We start from the raw sequence: 19,670 nt of genomic DNA on the forward strand, positions 1-19,670 counted from the left end.
CACGGTTTAAAGGTTATGGTTCCATGTTTTACATTATTTCTATGAACCGCGAATTTGAGGAAAAAAGGAGTGAAGGCATCGAAAACAGAGAATGTGTACAAAAACAATTTGAATAATCATTGTTTTATGGATCGTTACTAATATTGACAGTTTTAGAACATTTGCCGAATTCATCAATTATATACCAAGGTATTTATTGAGTAAACAAATTGTATTTTTTTATACAATTATCATTATGGGTTTCCAAAAATCACAAACAAAAGTAAACTAAACAGAACGACGTGCGCGGTGTGTGGTGTGCGAGAGAGCTGAGAGAGAGAGAAGTGTTCGATCAATGGCATTGGAACCCCGGTGTTTGGATCAGAGTGTGAAAACCAACTGAGAAAGCCTAGGCATAGCCTAGGCTAGTAGGCATCCCCCATCCCAAAAAATCAAAACTTAAAAGTACAAACTTCTTTGTTTTTTTAATGTACTCTAGCTAGGCCTAGGCTAGCCTAGTAACTAAGCCTGTGTGCCACAAGTGCTGTAGTACAGTCAGTGTAGAGGCTAGGCTAGTACTAGCTAGGGCCACGCCAGGCCTATATATAGCCTAGGCCTACTACTAGTCTAGTAGTAGGCCCAGTATTAGGCAGCCTACAGTACAGTAAGCCTGTCGTGTAGAGCCTTTGCAGTAGTGGGATGATCCGAACAGGAACGATGCGGCCCATTTAATAATAATATTTTCTTTGCAGTGATTCATTTTATAAACATGATAATAAATTATTTGATGACGTTTTGTTTAATTTTCAGAAAGACTGCGGGTAATACTAAATAATGGTCATAAACGATGCAATAACGCTTAAAGCAAAAACTATAAATTAAAAGTTTTTAAAATATACTGTATGACCTAACGGTAAAACATTGTTTTTGTTCCAACATTGTTACGGTTGTTAGGATCAATCACAATGCACGCGGTTGACTCTAAATGCAAGTTTAAAAACCCCTCCACTGATTAGTATCTATTAGTAATCCTGACGTGAATTGACTGAATTCCCCCCCTACTGTACAAAGAAATTCTTAAGTATACTAAATACAGCATTGAAATAGTCCTAATTCTAAAATTTGATGCACATTCCCTAAAATAAAGGAATTTCAGAATATTGAGAGAGTCTCTCAATTTTCTGAAATTCCTTACCTGTGTGATCATGACTGGAAATATGGTAATTTTTCAAGTAAAAACAGTTTATTGTAAGGAACTACTAAATACAGCGTTACAATAAAATGAAACGATCCTAATTCAAAATTAATAATAATATACCACGTTTATATAGCGCCCTTTTCACTCAAAGGGCAAATTGTTGCAGAGGGTTGGCGCATCCTTTAAAAAATATATATCTCTGTAGGATCTCGTTTTGAACCTAGGAACGCATAAAGTGTTCATGAAAAAAAAAAAATTGACCACCCTCAACTAAACACCCACTTAAATCCTCTTAATTTTCTGCTATTGACATGTGTATTATTATGCCTTTCATGGGGAAATGCTTCAATTTTGCTAACAATTTTTTCAATGTTTTCAGGTTTAACCATGGAAGCACAAGATGATCCAGCCCAGGCTAGCAGTACTAGTAATACTATGGACTCTTCAGGAGAAGCCTCTGATCCATTGTCTACATCAATGGACAGTGCTGCATGTGAACCCAGAGATTCAGATGTGACAACAGACTTTCTTTCGTTCTCAACAGAAATGTTAACTTATGAACATCAATTCCCTCAAAATTTTGATACAGGTGAGAATGAATGGTTAAAAAAAAATACAATAACGATAATGTTTGTAAGTGCAATGGTACAAATTATTCAATTCGGTGAAATAAAAAATTTAATCTTACAACAAATGAAATTATTTGTACCATTACACGAATATAAAACATTTATTATTTATTTTATAATACACCTAATTTTAACGAGAAGCTAGCCCAGTCAAGTAGGCAGCAATCCAATTGGACGCAGAGTATATTACGATATATAGAATGATGGCGTGACACTACAGGTTGCTCAATGTGTAACACAAGAATATTGCAGTCTCTTGAATGTCATGTGACCCGCAATCCTCTGACGAAAATCTAGTCAGGTGTGTTATAATAATTAAATATAATAAAGATTGGTTAATAGCACAATAACGCTTTGGTAAGTAGGATTTTTTTTACATTTTTTTTTTATTATGTTAAAGACATTTTTTTTTCACAGGCCATGCAAACAGTCCTAACTACCCAGACTACTCAGGAATTGAAGATTCTTATGATTGTGATACGAGAGGTACAGTATAAGATCCTTTTTTTTAAATTTCAAATTCTTTAATATGCTCAGTAGTACACTAAAATATTAGGGAGTGGCTGTCTGTTGCTTAGCTATAAGGCAGTAGAAGGCAGTGCCCAAGTGTTTACAGTAAAATCCAGTATATATTCAGAACATTTGTTTTTTCTTTAACAGATCCAAATTCTAAAAAGGGTGTGTGTGGATTACGTAACATCGGCAACACTTGTTTTATGAATACTGGTCTACAGTGTCTCATGAATATTTCACATTTGTGCAAATTTATATTGGAACATGATGAGTTTCAAGAGGCAACGTTAGCCAGAAAATTTAGTGATCTTATGAAAAAAATTTGGAGTGGTGAATTCTCTGTATTAAAACCTTTGATGTTCAAGAATGCTCTAAGTGATATGCATTCACAATTCAGGGGTTTTCGTCAGGTGAGCCTATTTCTCTTTCTCTCAAAATGCACAACTAGTTTCTATTGTTCATGCTTTTAAAAATATACTATAATGACATGTACACTTGTAGAAAATGTTTTAAGAAAAGTGATTTGTTCCAAAATAAAAACTGAATGTAATTATCTTCCTCGTCTACAGCATGATGGTCAGGAATTTCTAGCTCTTCTTCTAGACACATTACATGAGGAACTGAATCAGGCAAATGTTGTACATAAATCAATCTCTCCAGTAGAAGATGTATCGGAGGAGTCGTGTGACTCTCAGAATGTATCTGAAGCTTCAACCTCTAAGTTAAGCGAACTTGAAGCTCTGGATATAGACTCTGGGAAAGAGGAAGCAACATGTAGCAACAATCTTGTTGCCACGGACCAAACGAAGGCAGTACTTCAAAAACATGAAAACGCTGAGAAAATTCAAACTCTTGAAGATTTTTATATGAAAGATGTTAAAACACTAAACACCAATGTTCTAACAGAAGAGTCGATGCCTGTTACAACCGACAGTGAAAAATTCCCGAAATCTCCTGGCAGTCGAGGAAGACGGCCTGAATATCAGTCCAGTGTTGAACATGTCACTGAAGGAAATAATAGAGTTAAGACAAGGGAGAAGAGAACGAACGTTCTAGCAGATATGAATAGTCAAAAAGATGTAATTCATGAAAATTCACAAGGGACAAAGCTGCAACTGGATGAAACCAACAGTTGTATGGATGTTGACACTAGGAAAAGGATGAAAATGGACGACTGCTCTAAACCGGAGTATATAAAGGATTTTTCTAAATACAATGCTATACCAGACTCGAGCAGTGAATACAGTGTGTATTCCGTGATGAATACAACCCAAAAGAACTTTGACCAGATAACCTCAGAAAAACTTTGCAGCAAATTAATGTTTTCCGAAGCATTGAAGTGTGACATGACAAAGCAATCAAAGTATGAAGATGAAGCAAAACAATTAAACACTTCCAAAGAAAAACTTGTGAATGTTTTACACAATGTAGATATAGTAACGGAAAGTTGTGTTGATGAAAATCTTCCAACTGAAAAGGTAGCATTAACCTTTGAACGGAGGTCTTCTGAAGATGTATGTGGAAATATGGTTACATCTTCATCAGATGACTTTGGTGCTACTACAGATGACTCAAGCAGTTGCCAGTTGTCAGAGGCATCTGTTTCCAGTGATAACATGTCTCAGCAGTCTTTCCTTCCAAATAACAGGAATGTGTGGAAGAATGATGGTGGTGATGCTTTGAAATCTAAGGATGTTGGAGCAGGTTCTGAATCAAACCCATTGCCTCTAGATCCAGAAGCTGAAGCTGATAGGGAATGGGCTAAGTACATAAAGCAGAATAAATCTGTTATAACAGAGACTTTCCAAGGACAGTTCAAGAGTACGGTAAGTAATTGTCTAGAACTACTACATGTTGACATAATTTATGAATGTCATGCTTTTTAATACTGAATCATAGACCCAACCAATATACAGTGATGTAAAGCTATGAGCGCTCACTTGCAATATATACTGTATATGTTAAGGTTTTAAAGTATTTTACATAACATTAGATGCTAAGTGAAATTGGATGGAGAAATTCCTTTTTTTTGTCATTTCAGGTTGTATGTAATGTTTGCAATCATGTGTCAGTGACATACGAGCCATTCATGTACTTATCTGTTCCACTGCCCAGAGCTATGGAAAAACAGTTAGGTAGGTACCGTAATGTACCACACATATTAAAACTAAAATAACATGAATTTTCTAAAAACACAATTTGAATTTACCTCTTATAATTGAAATCTAAAAGTTTAGACTTTAATTGTTGTTTTTTTGTTACTAACTGAATAAATTGTTTTCTTTTTTTTTTTTTAGTTGTAACATTTGTACCAATAGACAAGTATCCTCCAACTCGTTTTTTGGTAACTCTTAACAGACAAGATCTTGTAGCAAATTTGAGACAGATTGTTGGTGCAGCATTCCTCAAGGAAAATCCCATTGAGGCTACAGAAATTCTGCTAGCAGAGGTTCTTGATAACCACATCTCGCGATTTCTTGTAATAATATGTTATTATTGGTTATCCGCACTTGGCGGATAACCTCTTGTTGTCAGGATCTTTTTTTTTTTCTTTTTTTTTTTTTTTTTTTTCTATGTTCTTCTTTCTTTCCACGAATTTTGTTCGCAGCGTATCTCTAACTCTGACCAACATATGATTGTATAACTTTGTCAAAAGATTGCCCTGTAGCTGTAGATGTGCAAGAAACTTTTTTTTATGAATTTTGAGTTGCGCAGCGTAAGTTACGCGCGATTTTATGAATTTAAATGATTGATCATAGATTAAAAACCGAAAGTTATTTTGTATTGAAACTTTGTGAAAATTTAAGTCATATCAAGCGCAAACTTTCTATGGATTAAAAATTGCATGTTTCACAGAAAGTTACGCGCGCACGCGCGTTTAAAATTTCAAAATGCAAAAAATCAACTTCTAATCAATTTTCTACGCGTTTCATATCATTTTGAGCATTTCAAAAATTCCCAGGCTTGCGCAATTTTTTTACGCGCGCGTGCGCACGTAGCGCAAAAACATCTTTTTTTTGCTTGATTTTTGTTTTTTCTGTCTTTTATAATATATTTACCAATTTTCAATCAATTTTGCCTTAAAATCTCGTCATACGAGCACGTAGAATTAAACAATTTGCGCGCAATTTTGATGAAAAAGTCCAAAAATTTGTCAAAATTATGCCTTTTTTTAAACAGTCATAGATTCTAAACTACGTGGTAAACTTTTTTATAATTACATATTCTGGTAGTAGATGAGTTGTAGATATCGAATCATGTATCAATATGGCTATCAGGACATTGTGACGTCATCGTATGGCCACTCGAATATAAAATATAGGATTTTTTTCTCTTTCGTATAGCTCATCACATTTAATAGAGCGCATCTCCACTTATCCGTATTCCATTGCCCTCCATTTCTTTATATTGTCTATGTCAATCAATTATCTTTCGCATGATTCACCATTTTAAAAATTGTTATGACGTCATCATGTGCAAAAGCGTCAATAACTTTGGTCACTTATTTTCACCTATTCTGAACTGTATGTAGTACGTATACGGTATATAGTGTATACCGTATACACTTTGACGTGACACAAAATAGAGAGCGCACTCACATTTTTTCAATGGCATAATCGTTTTTCTGCGCGCAATATTCCAACGTATGACGTGCACGTGGCTATAGGACTGCGGATAACCTAACTCGTCCGTAGTGACGAGTTCAAATCTAGTATTTTAATTTCATTTTATTCTGCAGTGACATATACAGGGTCCTCAGGTTGATCCCCACTCTCCCCCCTCTTCTAGGAAATATGAATTTTCGATTTTAACAAAACTCACCTATGTAGTTTGGTTATAGTATTCACCACTTTGAAATAAGTCAATATTGAGCAAGAGAGATATCAAATATTGAATGGATCTACAGTATATGCATTATTGATGTTAAACATATTTGTATAAAATATACTGTTTCCTAAACACTTAACAACTCTTATATTGAATGACCGATTGATATTTATTTCAGTTATCTGCTAAGTAATTTTTTGCCTATAGGTAACCATCTCAAGTTTGTAAATTAAATTCACGATAAAGCAACTATGTATATATGTATTGTCATGCGGGGTTATATATCTTTCAGGATGATGGTATTCAGATTAGTTATATCAACGACTCTTGCAGACTACTCTATGCAATAGAAACCGAATCAAAGCAATCAATAGAGCAACGATACCTTTTAGATGCTTCTTCAGACATTCCTTCTGAGTTCAGAACTGACGCTACTAGCAGATCAGAAGAAGAGGAAAAAGTCTACATGTCTTTAACAAATGTTGAAATTCTGCAATCAATGGAACACGATGTAGAAGAAAACATGGTTAATCCCCAAGTCATCAGTTCTGCTGATAACGTAATCAGTTGTGACAAAGTTTCCAGTTCCAACAGTTTACTTACTGAAACTGGTTCTCATAGTCCGACTGAAGAGATGATCAATAGTGCATCAATGAACTGTGATGGGTTTGCTGCAACCTCTTTGGATCCTACCAGTTCTGGACAACAGTTAAACAATCAAGTGGGAGATAGAATTGTTGATATTCCACACCCATTTGATGGTGTGATAAATAACCATGGTGTATTACCAGATAAACTGGACAATATCGGTAACCTTGAAAGTTACAGATGTTTAGAGGAAGCCGATAAACTTTATCCTTTGACGCCATCTAATGGTGATCAGTCTTCAACAGGGGCACCAATCAGTGTGGGCTGGAAACCATGTGTTATATGTCTTGATGATTTCCCAGAAAGTGAACTGCTTTTGCACACTGTTTGCCAAGGAGTTCTTTGCCATACATGTAGAGAGGTAAGAACAAACACATGGTGTTTTAACAATCTTAAGAATGTTTTGAAAGAAAGTTAGATCTCACGGTACGATCTGAGATATCAATTCACAAAAACCTTTCTACCTTTCTCAAGGATGTACCAAGTTTCCGAGTTAGGTTTTTTTTAAAATTTACTTTTATAATGATGACATTATGAAAAAAAAGAAAGCATGAAGATTGGATTGAGGATTTAAATAATGACACGACGAAGAGAGATGGCAAAAAAACATGGAAAGAGATACATTCAATAATAAGATGGAGACAACTTAGTTTAAAAGAAAACAGTTGATTAGGTTATCTGCAATAAAAATACTGTCGTTATAAAAAGCATCAATTAATCCGACAATTGAATGGAGATCGCATATCTTCTACTGTAAGTGTATTTGATTGTTGTCACTAATGATTTTTTATTCTTTTAGAGAGTTACTGCTCACTGTGGGTTTGAAGCAATGAAATGTCCAGTAAGTGTCTTCTATCCAATCTAAATGAATAATATTAATAGTTAAATATCTATAAATATTAGCATTATTCATTGGAAGAGAATTGAAAAGAGGAAGAGTTCTGTTTGACATGGTATTTGGACACTCATGTGAAAAAAAATGTCAGGCCTTGATTGACTGCATAACGGTGTTAATGTATGTATTATGGAGTTTAGGACAACAAGAAACAGTTTTTGGTATTCAGTATGCATAATACTGTACTGTAGTTCAGAAGCAGGATCTGGTTTCACCAACCGACATTTCTCTTTTTTTATAAGGTGTGTTCACAAGAAATTGACCCAATTGTAGATTATGTTCCAGTTGTTAGCAGCTGTCGGACAGTTGTCATCAATAAGCGTATATTACTTTTACCCATACAATTCCAGTTTTTATATGAAGAAGACTCAATACAAAAGGTAAAGTTAAGCTTTTTTTTTTAACCATATTTAATGAGGGTGATCCATCCAGCTATTGCTGATCATTGGGGACCCTCAGAGGTTCACCAGACAAACATATACACAAGATGCTCTACATAAACAAAGTCTTATTACAAGTCTTTTGGAGTGGAGTAATTTGGTCCTTGGAAAAAATCCTGACATGTGACGGGACTTGAACCCAGGACCCTTGGAGTGGTAGCCAAGCATCATAACCACCAAGCCACAACTCCACTATGCTACCAAACTTACTGTAATGTGACAAAAAAATGTGAAGTACCCATACATGGACTCGATGATGTCATATCACTACCATATTTGGCAGTGAACCTCCTGGGTTTATTTAATGTCACTTTTTTACTGGCCCTTATGTTAATACTAACAGTTAATACTAACATTTTATTGGAACTGAAGTTTTCCAAGATTGTAAATAAATTTGCGAGCTTGGTGTCGTTTTTACTAGACATTATGTCCTGAGCTACCCAGTAACATTCTTTCATAAAAAAGGGGGATTTAATCCTAAATTACCTTGGAACAACATTTTGATTACAATACTACTATTATTTTGTGTAGGCTTGTCTGTTTGGCCATCCACGTGCAATGTATATTCCAAATGAAATCGATGCTGAGATGCTTTACCGTCGCATACAAGATATGCTGCTGGTGGATGCTCCTTTCAAATTGATTTTGTCTGATGGACAGGTAATATTAAGCAATTAGCATAGCTTTACAAGAGCACTATTTGAAAACTCAAAGAACCCATATGCTGAAGAACACCAATCTTTTGTTGGTGTAATTACATAAAAGTAAAAAATATTTACTGTATTTGGCTTTAAAAGTACCTTTGAATAAGATTAAATTTACAGTAATGTTGTCTGTTTTATTTATTTTTTATATTATGTTTGGGCACATGTGGCCAAGGATTACCAATAGTACTGTATACAGTTGCTATTTTGTGAACCAGTTCACCGGGGTAAACCCCTACTCGGTAAACTGTGTAAACTGGACCTACGGTTTATAGTCCTTATCCGAGAAGACTTGGTCCACTACCAGAACTAGTACCGAATCAGAATCGACCCCATACCGATTTTGATTGCTCTTTTAAGTACAGTAAATGGCACCCCTGCCTTAACTGCTCGGTTATTGACCTGCTGGATTTATACTCTACTCTAGTTTAAATGATGTTGTTACTATGGATTCCATCAATTTCCTTTTTTACCAATGTTTTTTGTTCAAGTTTCTCCACTTTTTAGTCAGTTTGTTGAATATGTTATTGTCTTACTCTAGGGATATCAATGTAGTCGATGTAGCTATGACGTGCACTGCCGAGGTTGTGAGATTTCTTGCGAAGGAGTGATCACTCTGCAATCCAGTGACACCATCATGGTGGTCTTTGATAACCTACTTCCAGAGCAGATTGAGATCACCAGTGCCTGTCATGAGGATCCTATGTTGACAGATCTTCGTCAGGATGACTCCATCTCATTAAAGCAATGTTTTGAGGCATTTTCCAAGAGGTAAACTATAAGTTGTGTGGGCTCATAAATAATAATAATCTGAATATTTTTGGGCGCTCTTTACCAAATAATTATTATCTCACAGTGCTTAAAATCAAAAAGGTGGGGTTTAAGAACAGATTTGTTGAAAATCGTAATTTCTAGTTAGAGTGGATTCAAAAGAGGTGGGTGATGAAGATGGTGATAAATATAAAGTTACTAGAAAGGATTTACAGTCAATACAAATATTTGTGTTTCTAATTTAAATTAGTGATTATATTTTTAGTGTAGACAGAGCTTAACTTTACCTTTTGTTTTGAGTCTTCTTCATATAAAATCTTTAAATGTTTTGTTCACCAGTGAATACTTAGATGAACATAATCCTTGGTTCTGCCCTTGTTGTCGAAAGCCTCAGTGTGCAAGCAAAACTTTGTCAATATGCCGTTATCCAAATGTTCTTATTGTCTACCTCAAAAGGTAAGAATTTTGTAAACCTTATTCTACATATTATACAAAACTGTGTGATGTCCAGCTTCCAGGATAATTTCCCATTATTTTATGTGCAGATGATGGTGGTGTTGTTGGCAAAAGACTGTTTACATGATTTTGTAGCCTGTGTGGACCAACAGTGTAACCATAGGTGTTGGCTGTAAAAACAATATTTCCCCTCATTTATTTCACAGACAATTATCCCCTTAATAATGGTGTATATCGTAAGTAGGAGTGTCCCAATTGAGGAATTCTAATGTATTGAATATCATACATACTTGTTTCTAAATTCTATTATCAGATTTGTCTTCCATAACTTGATGAGTACCAAACTGGAGAACAACGTTTTGTTTCCTGTGGAAGATCTTAATGTCAGTTCATATCTATGCCCTGCCATCAGTGCTGACAAGGCCCAGTTGCTGTATGACCTTCAAGGATGTGTGTGTCACTTCGGAGGTGAGAATTGCCCATTATATCTTATATTCCGCCAACTACTAGTTATGACTTTCAATAACAACCAACATCTGAAAGAAGCTTTTGAAAAAGACTATCAAGCTTGTTGATTATTTTTTTAGGTGTGAATGCAGGTCACTATACCTCGTATGTTAAGAACCCATTGACTCAGGAATGGTATTACTGTAACGATGAAACAGTACAAGAACAAACGCCAACAGAAAAGGATGCTGCCAGTATTTACATACTCTTCTATTGTAGAAAAGGTGACTTTTTACACTAATTCTTCACAAAGCATATGATAGTCTTAATAAATATAAATATGTATAGACATATTGTTCAAAAACAGTATTCAATTAATGTAATAAAGTTTTGAATTGATTTATTGACTGACCTAAATTATGTGTAATATCATAAACACTGAAAGACAATAGAATTAAAATAGGCAAAATGATCATTAAAATAATATCTTAAAAGGATAAAAATACTGACAATTAGTAGACTATCATTTAAAAAAGGTAAACATACTGACTCTAAAATTATATAAAGATATTCAATGTTTTACATTCAAACGTTTTTGAAAATATGGGGGTGGTTATGGTAGGCCTACTATTGTCTGTTGAATATTGCATGCATGAATGATTTGGATGCAGACACTATCCAAAACGCAATATCTGTAGTCATTAAAAAAATGTGTAATTCTTACCAGCCCTTTTTGATGGAATCCATTGACGACTTTTAAAACCTGAACTGACTATAGAAAATAGTACATCGAGAAAACATTAGAAGTAGGCCTAGTACTTAATAAACAAATCTCATTGTGCATTTACATGTATAAAATATATTTGGGGTTTTTTTTAGGTTCAAATGTGGACTTTAAATTCCCCACAAGTTTGCAAGAAATCGAGACAATTACCTCAACAACATCAACCTCTGGAATAACATCAAGAGATATGCCATCAGATTCAGGAGATATGGCATCAGATCACAAAAAAACCACAATGAATATAGATGAGAATATGACGATGCTATACAACTCGGACCTAGATGATTTATTAAAGGAGTTGCAAAACAGAAAAGAAAAAAATGAAAATGAGGAAGATATGAAGGAAGATTTCTATCAATGACATGTTTGAACATTTTTAAAAGAAAAAGTTAGTCTTTCTAGAAATCATAGAAAGACAAATGTGACATTTATAGACTAAAGATGAAGAGTGAATGTAGAGTACCACATTTTCACTGTTTTATAAAGTTTTGTTTATTAAGTTTCTAAACTTTTTTTAAAATTAATAATAAATGAATGATCATCATATCATATATTAATTTTTAGTTACCATCTAGAAATGCATCCCTTTTCCATTTTTTGTTAAGAATTGTGGTTTATTAAAATAACAAAATGTGTAATAATTTTTATGCTAGATACAGCAATCAAGTGTAGAACAGTTTCATCGAATAGTTTATTTCATATTTGTTTTTGTAATACTTTAAATTCTTTTATTTGCATGTATTGATACATCCTCAAGAATATTTTTTCATTTTTTAGTTGACAATATTTGTTTAAAGTAATGTTTTGTTATGCAATGTAATATATACAAATGTTTCAGGTGTAGATGTGGTATGCTATAGATGAATCAGGGCAGAGGAAACACTTCTATACCCTTCTGGCTGAAACCATTACTCAACTTAATTTTGTACCAATCATGTCCAAGCTTTTGTTAAAGCTGACTAAAACCTAGTTTTAATATAGAGATATTTCTGGTAAAATAGTATTTTGTATTATACAATGTAGTTTTTTTTTAATGCAAATAACAAACACTTAAAGCAAACTCAAAGACAGATTTAAACTTGAAGAGTGAAATAAAATGAATGGACATACATTACACTGAAATTGCTGAAACATCCACACCAATTCATGTTCTTGTTTGCAGTCACTGCAATAAAAAGTGTGTTATGATAGCTAAGCTTGATAAATAATTGCATAAAGGTTAAACAAAATATAGATAACTGCAGGAGAATAATTCAAACATTTACTTTATTTATACAACAAATTTATATTTGAAATATTACCATTGTAATAATTTTACTTTAAAAGTGTTGAATTATTGTGATTGGTGATGGAAAAATAGATATACAGTAATGTCAAATATTAGATAATATTAACGTAAACGAAACAAGATAGTTCATTTCTCTTGCCATCGTTTTTCAGAAAATTTCTTTACGCATTGCAATATTTATAATATTATTATATTTTCAGTAAGGCTATACAGTCAATAGTTTGATATCAATCTAGCCAATTTATTGGTTAAGTGCATGAAAGATACAATGCTACTTTATACAATTGTCATGCATAACAAGTAAATTTAATAGTAACACTTTTATTCTAACATAATTAAGTAGTGTTGGATCAAGATTTATTCAGATTCAGGGCTTGGGGTTCAGTCTACTTACACAAAACAGTCTATTAAGTTTTTTTTATTCATCAATGGGTTTTGTATTGGTAATGATATCAATAGATTTGTATTTAATACAGATTTTTATAAAGCATGTAGACCTAGTTTGAATAATAATTATTGTTTCTTGAAAAAAATCAACTAGCTATTTCAATACAATATACAATTAAAAACTTGATTATTAAAATCAATGAAACTGATGAGAATCTAGTACTCTGCACTTTTTATTTGTGTTGACGATTTAATACCTACTATTTATGGACAAGAAATGTCAGCATATACCGAAAAATAAAATCTGGTATTTCAAGTTTTAAAGGCCAGGTGCGGGCAAAAAATTTCTATTGATCATAGATGCTAATAATTATCGATCTATAGTTTCCCCTATGTTTCATATTTTTGGGGATTTTATTTGTGTTACACGAGCTTGTTGAAAATAAGCACTTTCTTATCAGTGGGGGGATAGTTCAAATTACACAGTAATTCTCTATTCTTTTGTACACGAATTTTGTAAATAGAGAGGCATTTTAAAAAGCTATAAAAAATAAACGGTGTGGTAAAAAATGTTATCAGATGACTAAATATAGGTAATACAGTATAACTTGAATTTTACATTTCTGGTATTTTTATTCAACTTCAGATTTTTATTTTCATGCTATAGAAAAAATTATCCACCGTGTATCCACCATCTTTTTTTCACCTTCTAGGGAGTCACCAGACATGTTATTACATTAGGTTAAACTACCTAACTACTGAAAAAAAAGTCTTCCTGGTTTTTATGACAGAATTTTGCCAAATTTTGCATTTGACCATATTAAAAGAAATTCATATTTTTTCGTCTTCATTTCTGTTTCAAATATATAATTTATGTACAATTAACCAGATATTATATTTAAAATTCATGCCTGTACCTGAGCTTTAAGTTAAATGATACATTATTTACCTGAATATTGAGTGTATACCAACTAGTCTATTTCTTGTTTGTGGGTGGTGGTTACATGTGAAATCTTCCTGTAACCCATCTCTTTTATTGTATTGTAATATTCAAATTAATATTATTAAATTGTAAAAAGTATTTTATAGCAAGTGCACTTGAATCTATACTGTGCCCTCACGGTTTTGGATAATAATTACAGGGGCGCAGCCAGCAAAGAATTAAAGGGGGGTCAACCAATGTGTGAGTATTTTGCGAGCGAAGCGAGCAACCATGGGCTGGGGGCCAGGGGGTCGCCAAGGGCCCCCGGTTGGGGTCCAGGGGGCGAAGCCCTCTGGAAGCTTTGGCGGTCTAGGGCAATCTAGATCATTTGAATCGGTTTACGCACACACAAATATGACAATGTTAACACTAATAAACTGAAACAAAAAACAACTCTCATTTTCATTACAGAACATTTTTATATTCCAGGCTGCCACAGACAAACACTGTTTTTGTTGCTTGTTTGTTGATTTGTGTAGAGAGGCTGTAAACTCAGAGGAGGAATTATTTGAATTCCTCCTTTTTCACCAATACAAAAGTTGCATGAAATGAACGTAGAGATGCAAAAGTTTGAAAAAAGAAATTAGAATGATAGCATGGAGTGATATTATTAAGGAGAACCGTAAGGTTAGAGTTCATACACTGTGCAAGTCCAAGAAGCTATCTTGGCTCCGTGTGTATGTGAGACGCTTATCATACCCAGTACATAAAAATATACCTATTTTGTTCGAATGTATAGTATAGGTGATAGCTTATAGATAATTGTAATAACTTCTAAATTATTATCATACATTTTACGTTAGTTACTATAACGGCGCTCTAGACATCGCGTGATGCATCTTTAAACATAAGTTTGGAACATTCTTCTTGGCTTGGAGACAGAATTCGCGAATGACATTCTCTGTATTATGTTCATGTTAAAGTGTATGTTCATGAGGCACAATCCCGAAAGCTGCTCATAAGACATGTGATTTCGCAAACAGGTTTTCGTTCTCCATAAAGTCGAAAAACTCCGCTCAGCTTCAGCAGACGTTACGGGCATAGGCCTAGTAGGCTACGCGATTAGAAGAAGTGCACGCACATTCGGGAACACATCTGGATCCGCTAATTTTACACAGTCGCTTCCATCACTGAAGCTCGGAATGAAAATGTTCGTGTCTTGGCAGATCATCGTACCAAATCCAAGTTCCTTGAAGACTTCTTCAACACTACACTTCACGATAGACTCGGGTGCTACGCCAAATATTTTAAAGCATGGCCTGTTATCGGCAGAAAAACGGGTTTTTAACTCGGTTTTTTTTTTTTTTGTTTTTTTTTTTATATATTTAGGCAAATTGCCAAGGATAACCATAAGCAAATTCAATCACTATCCTTCTTAAAGGTGGCAATCCGTTCACGAGACAAACATAAAACACAATGCTCTACATAAACAAAGTCTATATTACAAGTCTTTGGGAGTGGAGTTGTAAATTGTCATTAGAAAAAATCCTGATATATGACAGGACTTGAACCCAGGACCCTTGGATTGGCTCGGTAGTAATCTTCCACAGTATCTCCAGGATGATTTGATCTGTATTGTTGTCTTATGTTTTTATTTATTTTTTCTAAAAAAAAGGGGGGATCAGGACCCCCGTGACCCCCTAATGTACTTTACTATAATAATTAAACAATACATTCATTAATTTGATACAAAAAAATTGTTTTCCTATTCTTTTTACTTAAAATAGGGTTTATAAAGTGTCATACCCGGTGTCATACCTTAGTACATCAGCCAGGCCTTGGCTAATTTATGCAGCAAAAACTTGAATTGCCTGCACGCGGACTAGTAATTTGACTAACTAGGAGTAAGTAACTGACTAGGTTTAGTTAGTCCAGGTCCTGGAATAAATCTAGTCTAATTATAATTATATATGCGCTTCCAATGACGTATAATAGGGGTATAAAAAAGTGTCCGCTCATAATATAATAGTATAGTTTGTAAGATACTTATATAAATAACTGAGTGTGCGTAATTTCTAAAGAAGAGCGTTATTTATCTATCGTTAATTTTTTATTTTTTAAATACGCTCAGCGTACGTTGAGACATATTCTAAAAATATTAGGAGGCCTACGCATTCATTTTATATTTTATCACGAAGTGAAAGAAAAAAAGACATCGTAGATCTTAGGAGTGGAAGGTCAGGCGAGTCAGAATCAGGAGGCTAAACTTATCTAATTGTTATATTTGAAGGTTTAAATCAATATTGATTACGCCAACACCATGTGTTGCAAATAATAGCTCAGAACACAATGCAAACAGGATGCAACAGTTGTACAATAATTATATGCTATGCACAACGGCTGTGAACAAATAATGAATGAAATGTAGAGGCTACTGTATTATGTTATTAAAGTAGTTATATTGCATTAATGAAATAAGTGATCTAGCTATAACAAACATTACAGATGTATTGTCTCCCAAAAACCAGCCCAATAAGCTGTAGTGTAGTGCTCTGTATAAACAAAAAACAACAACAAATAATGCTTTCACTTATGAACTGACAAATAAAAAAACTTCATTCGATACTAATTTGACAATTTTTTGCTTTAACTTACAGATTTTTCAGGTAAATATTTTTTTTTCGATCCTATTTTCGTCAAAGTGAATAACTATTATGTGACATTAAAATGGCATATTCAACAAAACAAAATACACTTATTTGTAGGCTATATACAATATCTTTCAAAATTATTCCAATTCCATAATTTTATTATTTTTTATCTTTTTCCTTTTCAGAACAAAAAACCCACATAGCCTGTCATACATTGATACTGATCAGAGTCATGCACCATTTTGTTTGTTCTTTTAAAACTAAAAACAACAAAATAAAAGCTAATACAAATATCAGAAAGATAATTTCAATTTTCAATGAATCGCCTTTTTTAGCTATGTGTATACATCTCTGAAACATAAACACAACAAAATGTAACAGAAGGTAGATTTCTTTGAATAAATACACTAGAAACGTCAGTTACCTGATTCTCGTACTGCATCATGTCAGGAACGATAATACTGGCCTTTTTTTAATAAAGAGACATTTTAAAATTTGTTTGAAATTTTGTTTCGTAATGTACTACAATGATTTAAATACTATGAAACAAATTCTTGGAAAACTTAAATATCAACCATACCATAAGTAATTCGTTTTGGGTTTTTTTTTTTTTTTGGTTTAACGTTTATCAAACTGAGTTCAGTGTATAGGCCTACATTTCACAAATGGATACAATTTGAACTACATCAAACTGAGATTTAAGATACAGTAATACAGTTCTGTTTGGTCATTTAAGAAAATTTATAATTTGATCCTGTCCTGTTTTATGCAAATTCGACATAATTCATAAATTATCATACCAAAAATGGCAATGAAATAATATTATAGTCTGGGTTATTAAACCTCAACACAATCTTGTAGGTATTGCATGTTGAAGAAACCTTTAGTTTAAAAAAAGGTTGTTTGATTGCATTGGTTAAACACTGAACTAAATTACTATCATGGAACATCATGATTGCGTTTTTGGTTTATGTATGGTATCGAAATAAATCAAATCAAAGGCCTTTTTGAGAAAATTAAAATAATAATCAGCAATAATTAACAATATAATATAAAAATTCCAGTTAGACCTAATGAATGAAAAGTTAGATAGCGGAAAAAACTTTGGTTAAACAAAGAAATAAATTACATCATGCTACACGATTTGGATTAGGCCTAATAGGGTAAATTACTAGGCCTACCCTTTACTGTATGTCTGTTAATTGAATTAGACCGTCGCACACACAATATTACTAGTATCGTGTCACTCTGACAATGAATCGATTATTGTCTTATTAGAGGAGCCTATTAAACTAATGCAATGTTTTCCATTGCGTTAGCAACATCTTGTACCAGACAGTAGTTAGTAAGCACCTTGTCGTTTTCGTATCAACGCCGTATACTGCACATCGTTTAAAGCAAGCGCTTTGCAAATGTCTCTTGCCTCCTCTTTAATAACGATGTTATCTTCACGATAGTCACTGACATCAAGCTTTGACGTATCTATACACTCATCTTGAATTGTCTCAAGCCGACCTTCAAACTCCGCCAAATCATTCCAAAAACCTGGCCCATATTCCGTAATCTTCTTCCAAAGTGTTTGGTTGTAATAATCGTAAAGTTGTTTATCGAGTGCGTTCCAGTTTTGTATTCGTAATTTAGTTTCTGGACTAATTTGATAACGAATGCGGGAATTACGAATTCCTTTAGAGATGTACAAAATATCATCCCAATTCCAACATAAAGTTTTTTTCATTAAAACCAATGAATGGTTGAAATATTCTGATATTAATACAAAATCGAGTTCTTGTTTTAACGATGTAAATACGTTATGAAATATAATTTTATCAGTCTGTAAATTTGTGTCCAACCCTAAATCATATATCTGACCATTTTTAGCTTGATTTCTAAAATAGAAACCGGGTGTGTTGTAAAATTTATCAGGGTCTTGAAAAAACGTACCAATGGGGTCATCAACATCTTTAATTCCCGCACTGTGTGCAAAATCAAAATATCCAAATGAAGATTCAAATTGAGACACTGGGTTTCGGAGGATCGTGACGTATGTTGCATTTGGGAATACCGCTTCCATTTCTTCGCGATTGTATCTCACGTGATTGGTTAAAAAATGGTATTGATGTTGAGCATTGCTTTGATGGATCATGTCACGTTGGAAGTGATTATAGCTTGATATAACATGAGTACCAACTCCTACACCAAAACTTAGATTACGTGAATAGCCATATCGTTCGAATATGGAAGTTAAAGTTGTGCTTGCAGTTTTGTGTGTTTTTATAAATACGATTCTGTTTTTTGGTCTACAATGTGATATGCCTAAACGGGACTGTGTAGGCCTACTGACAAAATCGTTAGGACGCCCATCTGCCATGTGTAATCTGAAATTAAGCAAACATTATATTGTCAAATATTGCATGGAGTTGTTTGTACTCCATGTGGATATTGTAAGCTTACACCACCACAATAATTATGTGAAGTTGTACCGCGAGTCAAACTGAAACCCCAACGACTTCGATTTGTTTAATCAACTGGCTTTGCTCCTTACCAATGAGGACTTCAAATCCAATCGATGTTGGTTAATTATGTTCATTCATTTATGTTGTTTACATTACATTTAAATGAACAGAATAGCAGATTATGAAGTACTATTTCTGACCCCTGGAATTAAGGCCTCTCTGATATTATCAGAGCATAATAACTAGGGAAACCTTTTCTAAAATATGTCTTACTCGTTTAATGTCTGGGCGGCTATGATCAAACATTATTCATTACATTATTGCAATTTAGCTTTCTTTGATTGAAGAAACATTAGCAAATGTAAAATACACTTTAGCGTAGGGCCTACATTATTAGTGATAGTATACAGTAGTAGTATATAGTATACTCTATACGGTAACAACTTGAACATAATTGTTCCTTCTTTTTTTACTATTGTAAAATAGTATACTGATTAAGTTTAAATTGAAAAATATCATAATGAAATGTTTACAATTGTTATTGTAATGAGTTTCAAATGTGATTAATACACAAAATAAAACATAGGGCCTATAGATTTAATAATAATCGTACTTTCGTGCTTTTCAAATGTAATTCTCAAATACATCTGTCGAATAGGCCTACACGAAAAATATTA

General features: G+C 33.5%; 2 protein-coding genes across 3 annotated transcripts; one reads left to right on the forward strand and one right to left on the reverse strand.

Moving 5' to 3' along the window:
- The first annotated feature begins 82 nt into the window (after positions 1-82).
- On the forward strand, positions 83-13,884 carry LOC140049520 (uncharacterized). Of its 2 annotated transcripts, XM_072094417.1 has the most exons (16): positions 83-189; positions 1,557-1,766; positions 2,224-2,292; positions 2,467-2,729; positions 2,889-4,145; positions 4,361-4,454; positions 4,617-4,798; positions 6,440-7,156; positions 7,595-7,636; positions 7,933-8,070; positions 8,662-8,790; positions 9,376-9,605; positions 9,945-10,061; positions 10,375-10,529; positions 10,649-10,792; positions 11,388-13,884. In XM_072094417.1, the coding sequence occupies exons 2-16, from the start codon at positions 1,565-1,567 to the stop codon at positions 11,651-11,653; spliced, it is 4,005 nt and encodes a 1,334-aa protein (XP_071950518.1). In that variant the 5' UTR covers positions 83-189; positions 1,557-1,564; the 3' UTR covers positions 11,654-13,884. The 2 variants fall into 2 exon arrangements, with proteins under 2 accessions (XP_071950518.1, XP_071950517.1); XM_072094416.1 differs by lacking the exon at positions 83-189 and having other exon boundaries at positions 1,200-1,766.
- Positions 13,885-17,882: 3,998 nt separating this feature from the next.
- LOC140049800 (galactosylceramide sulfotransferase-like) lies at positions 17,883-18,611 on the reverse strand. Its single transcript, XM_072094749.1, has one exon. It carries the CDS (start codon positions 18,609-18,611, stop codon positions 17,883-17,885), a length of 729 nt encoding a protein of 242 aa, XP_071950850.1.
- Positions 18,612-19,670: the final 1,059 nt, after the last annotated feature.

This window comes from Antedon mediterranea, chromosome 5, assembly GCF_964355755.1.
Source record: "Antedon mediterranea chromosome 5, ecAntMedi1.1, whole genome shotgun sequence".
Classification (NCBI taxonomy): Eukaryota; Metazoa; Echinodermata; class Crinoidea; order Comatulida; family Antedonidae; genus Antedon; species Antedon mediterranea.

Coding starts and splice junctions, on each gene's coding strand:
- LOC140049800 (XM_072094749.1), bottom strand. CDS start 18,611: ATGGAAGCGGTATTCCCAAATGCAACATACGTCACGATCCTCCGAAAC.
- LOC140049520 (XM_072094416.1), top strand. CDS start 1,547: ATGTTTTCAGGTTTAACCATGGAAGCACAAGATGATCCAGCCCAGGCT. Junction 2,293..2,466: donor TTATGATTGTGATACGAGAG/GTACAGTATAAG, acceptor TTTCTTTAACAG/ATCCAAATTCTAAAAAGGGT. Junction 7,157..7,594: donor TTTGCCATACATGTAGAGAG/GTAAGAACAAAC, acceptor TTATTCTTTTAG/AGAGTTACTGCTCACTGTGG.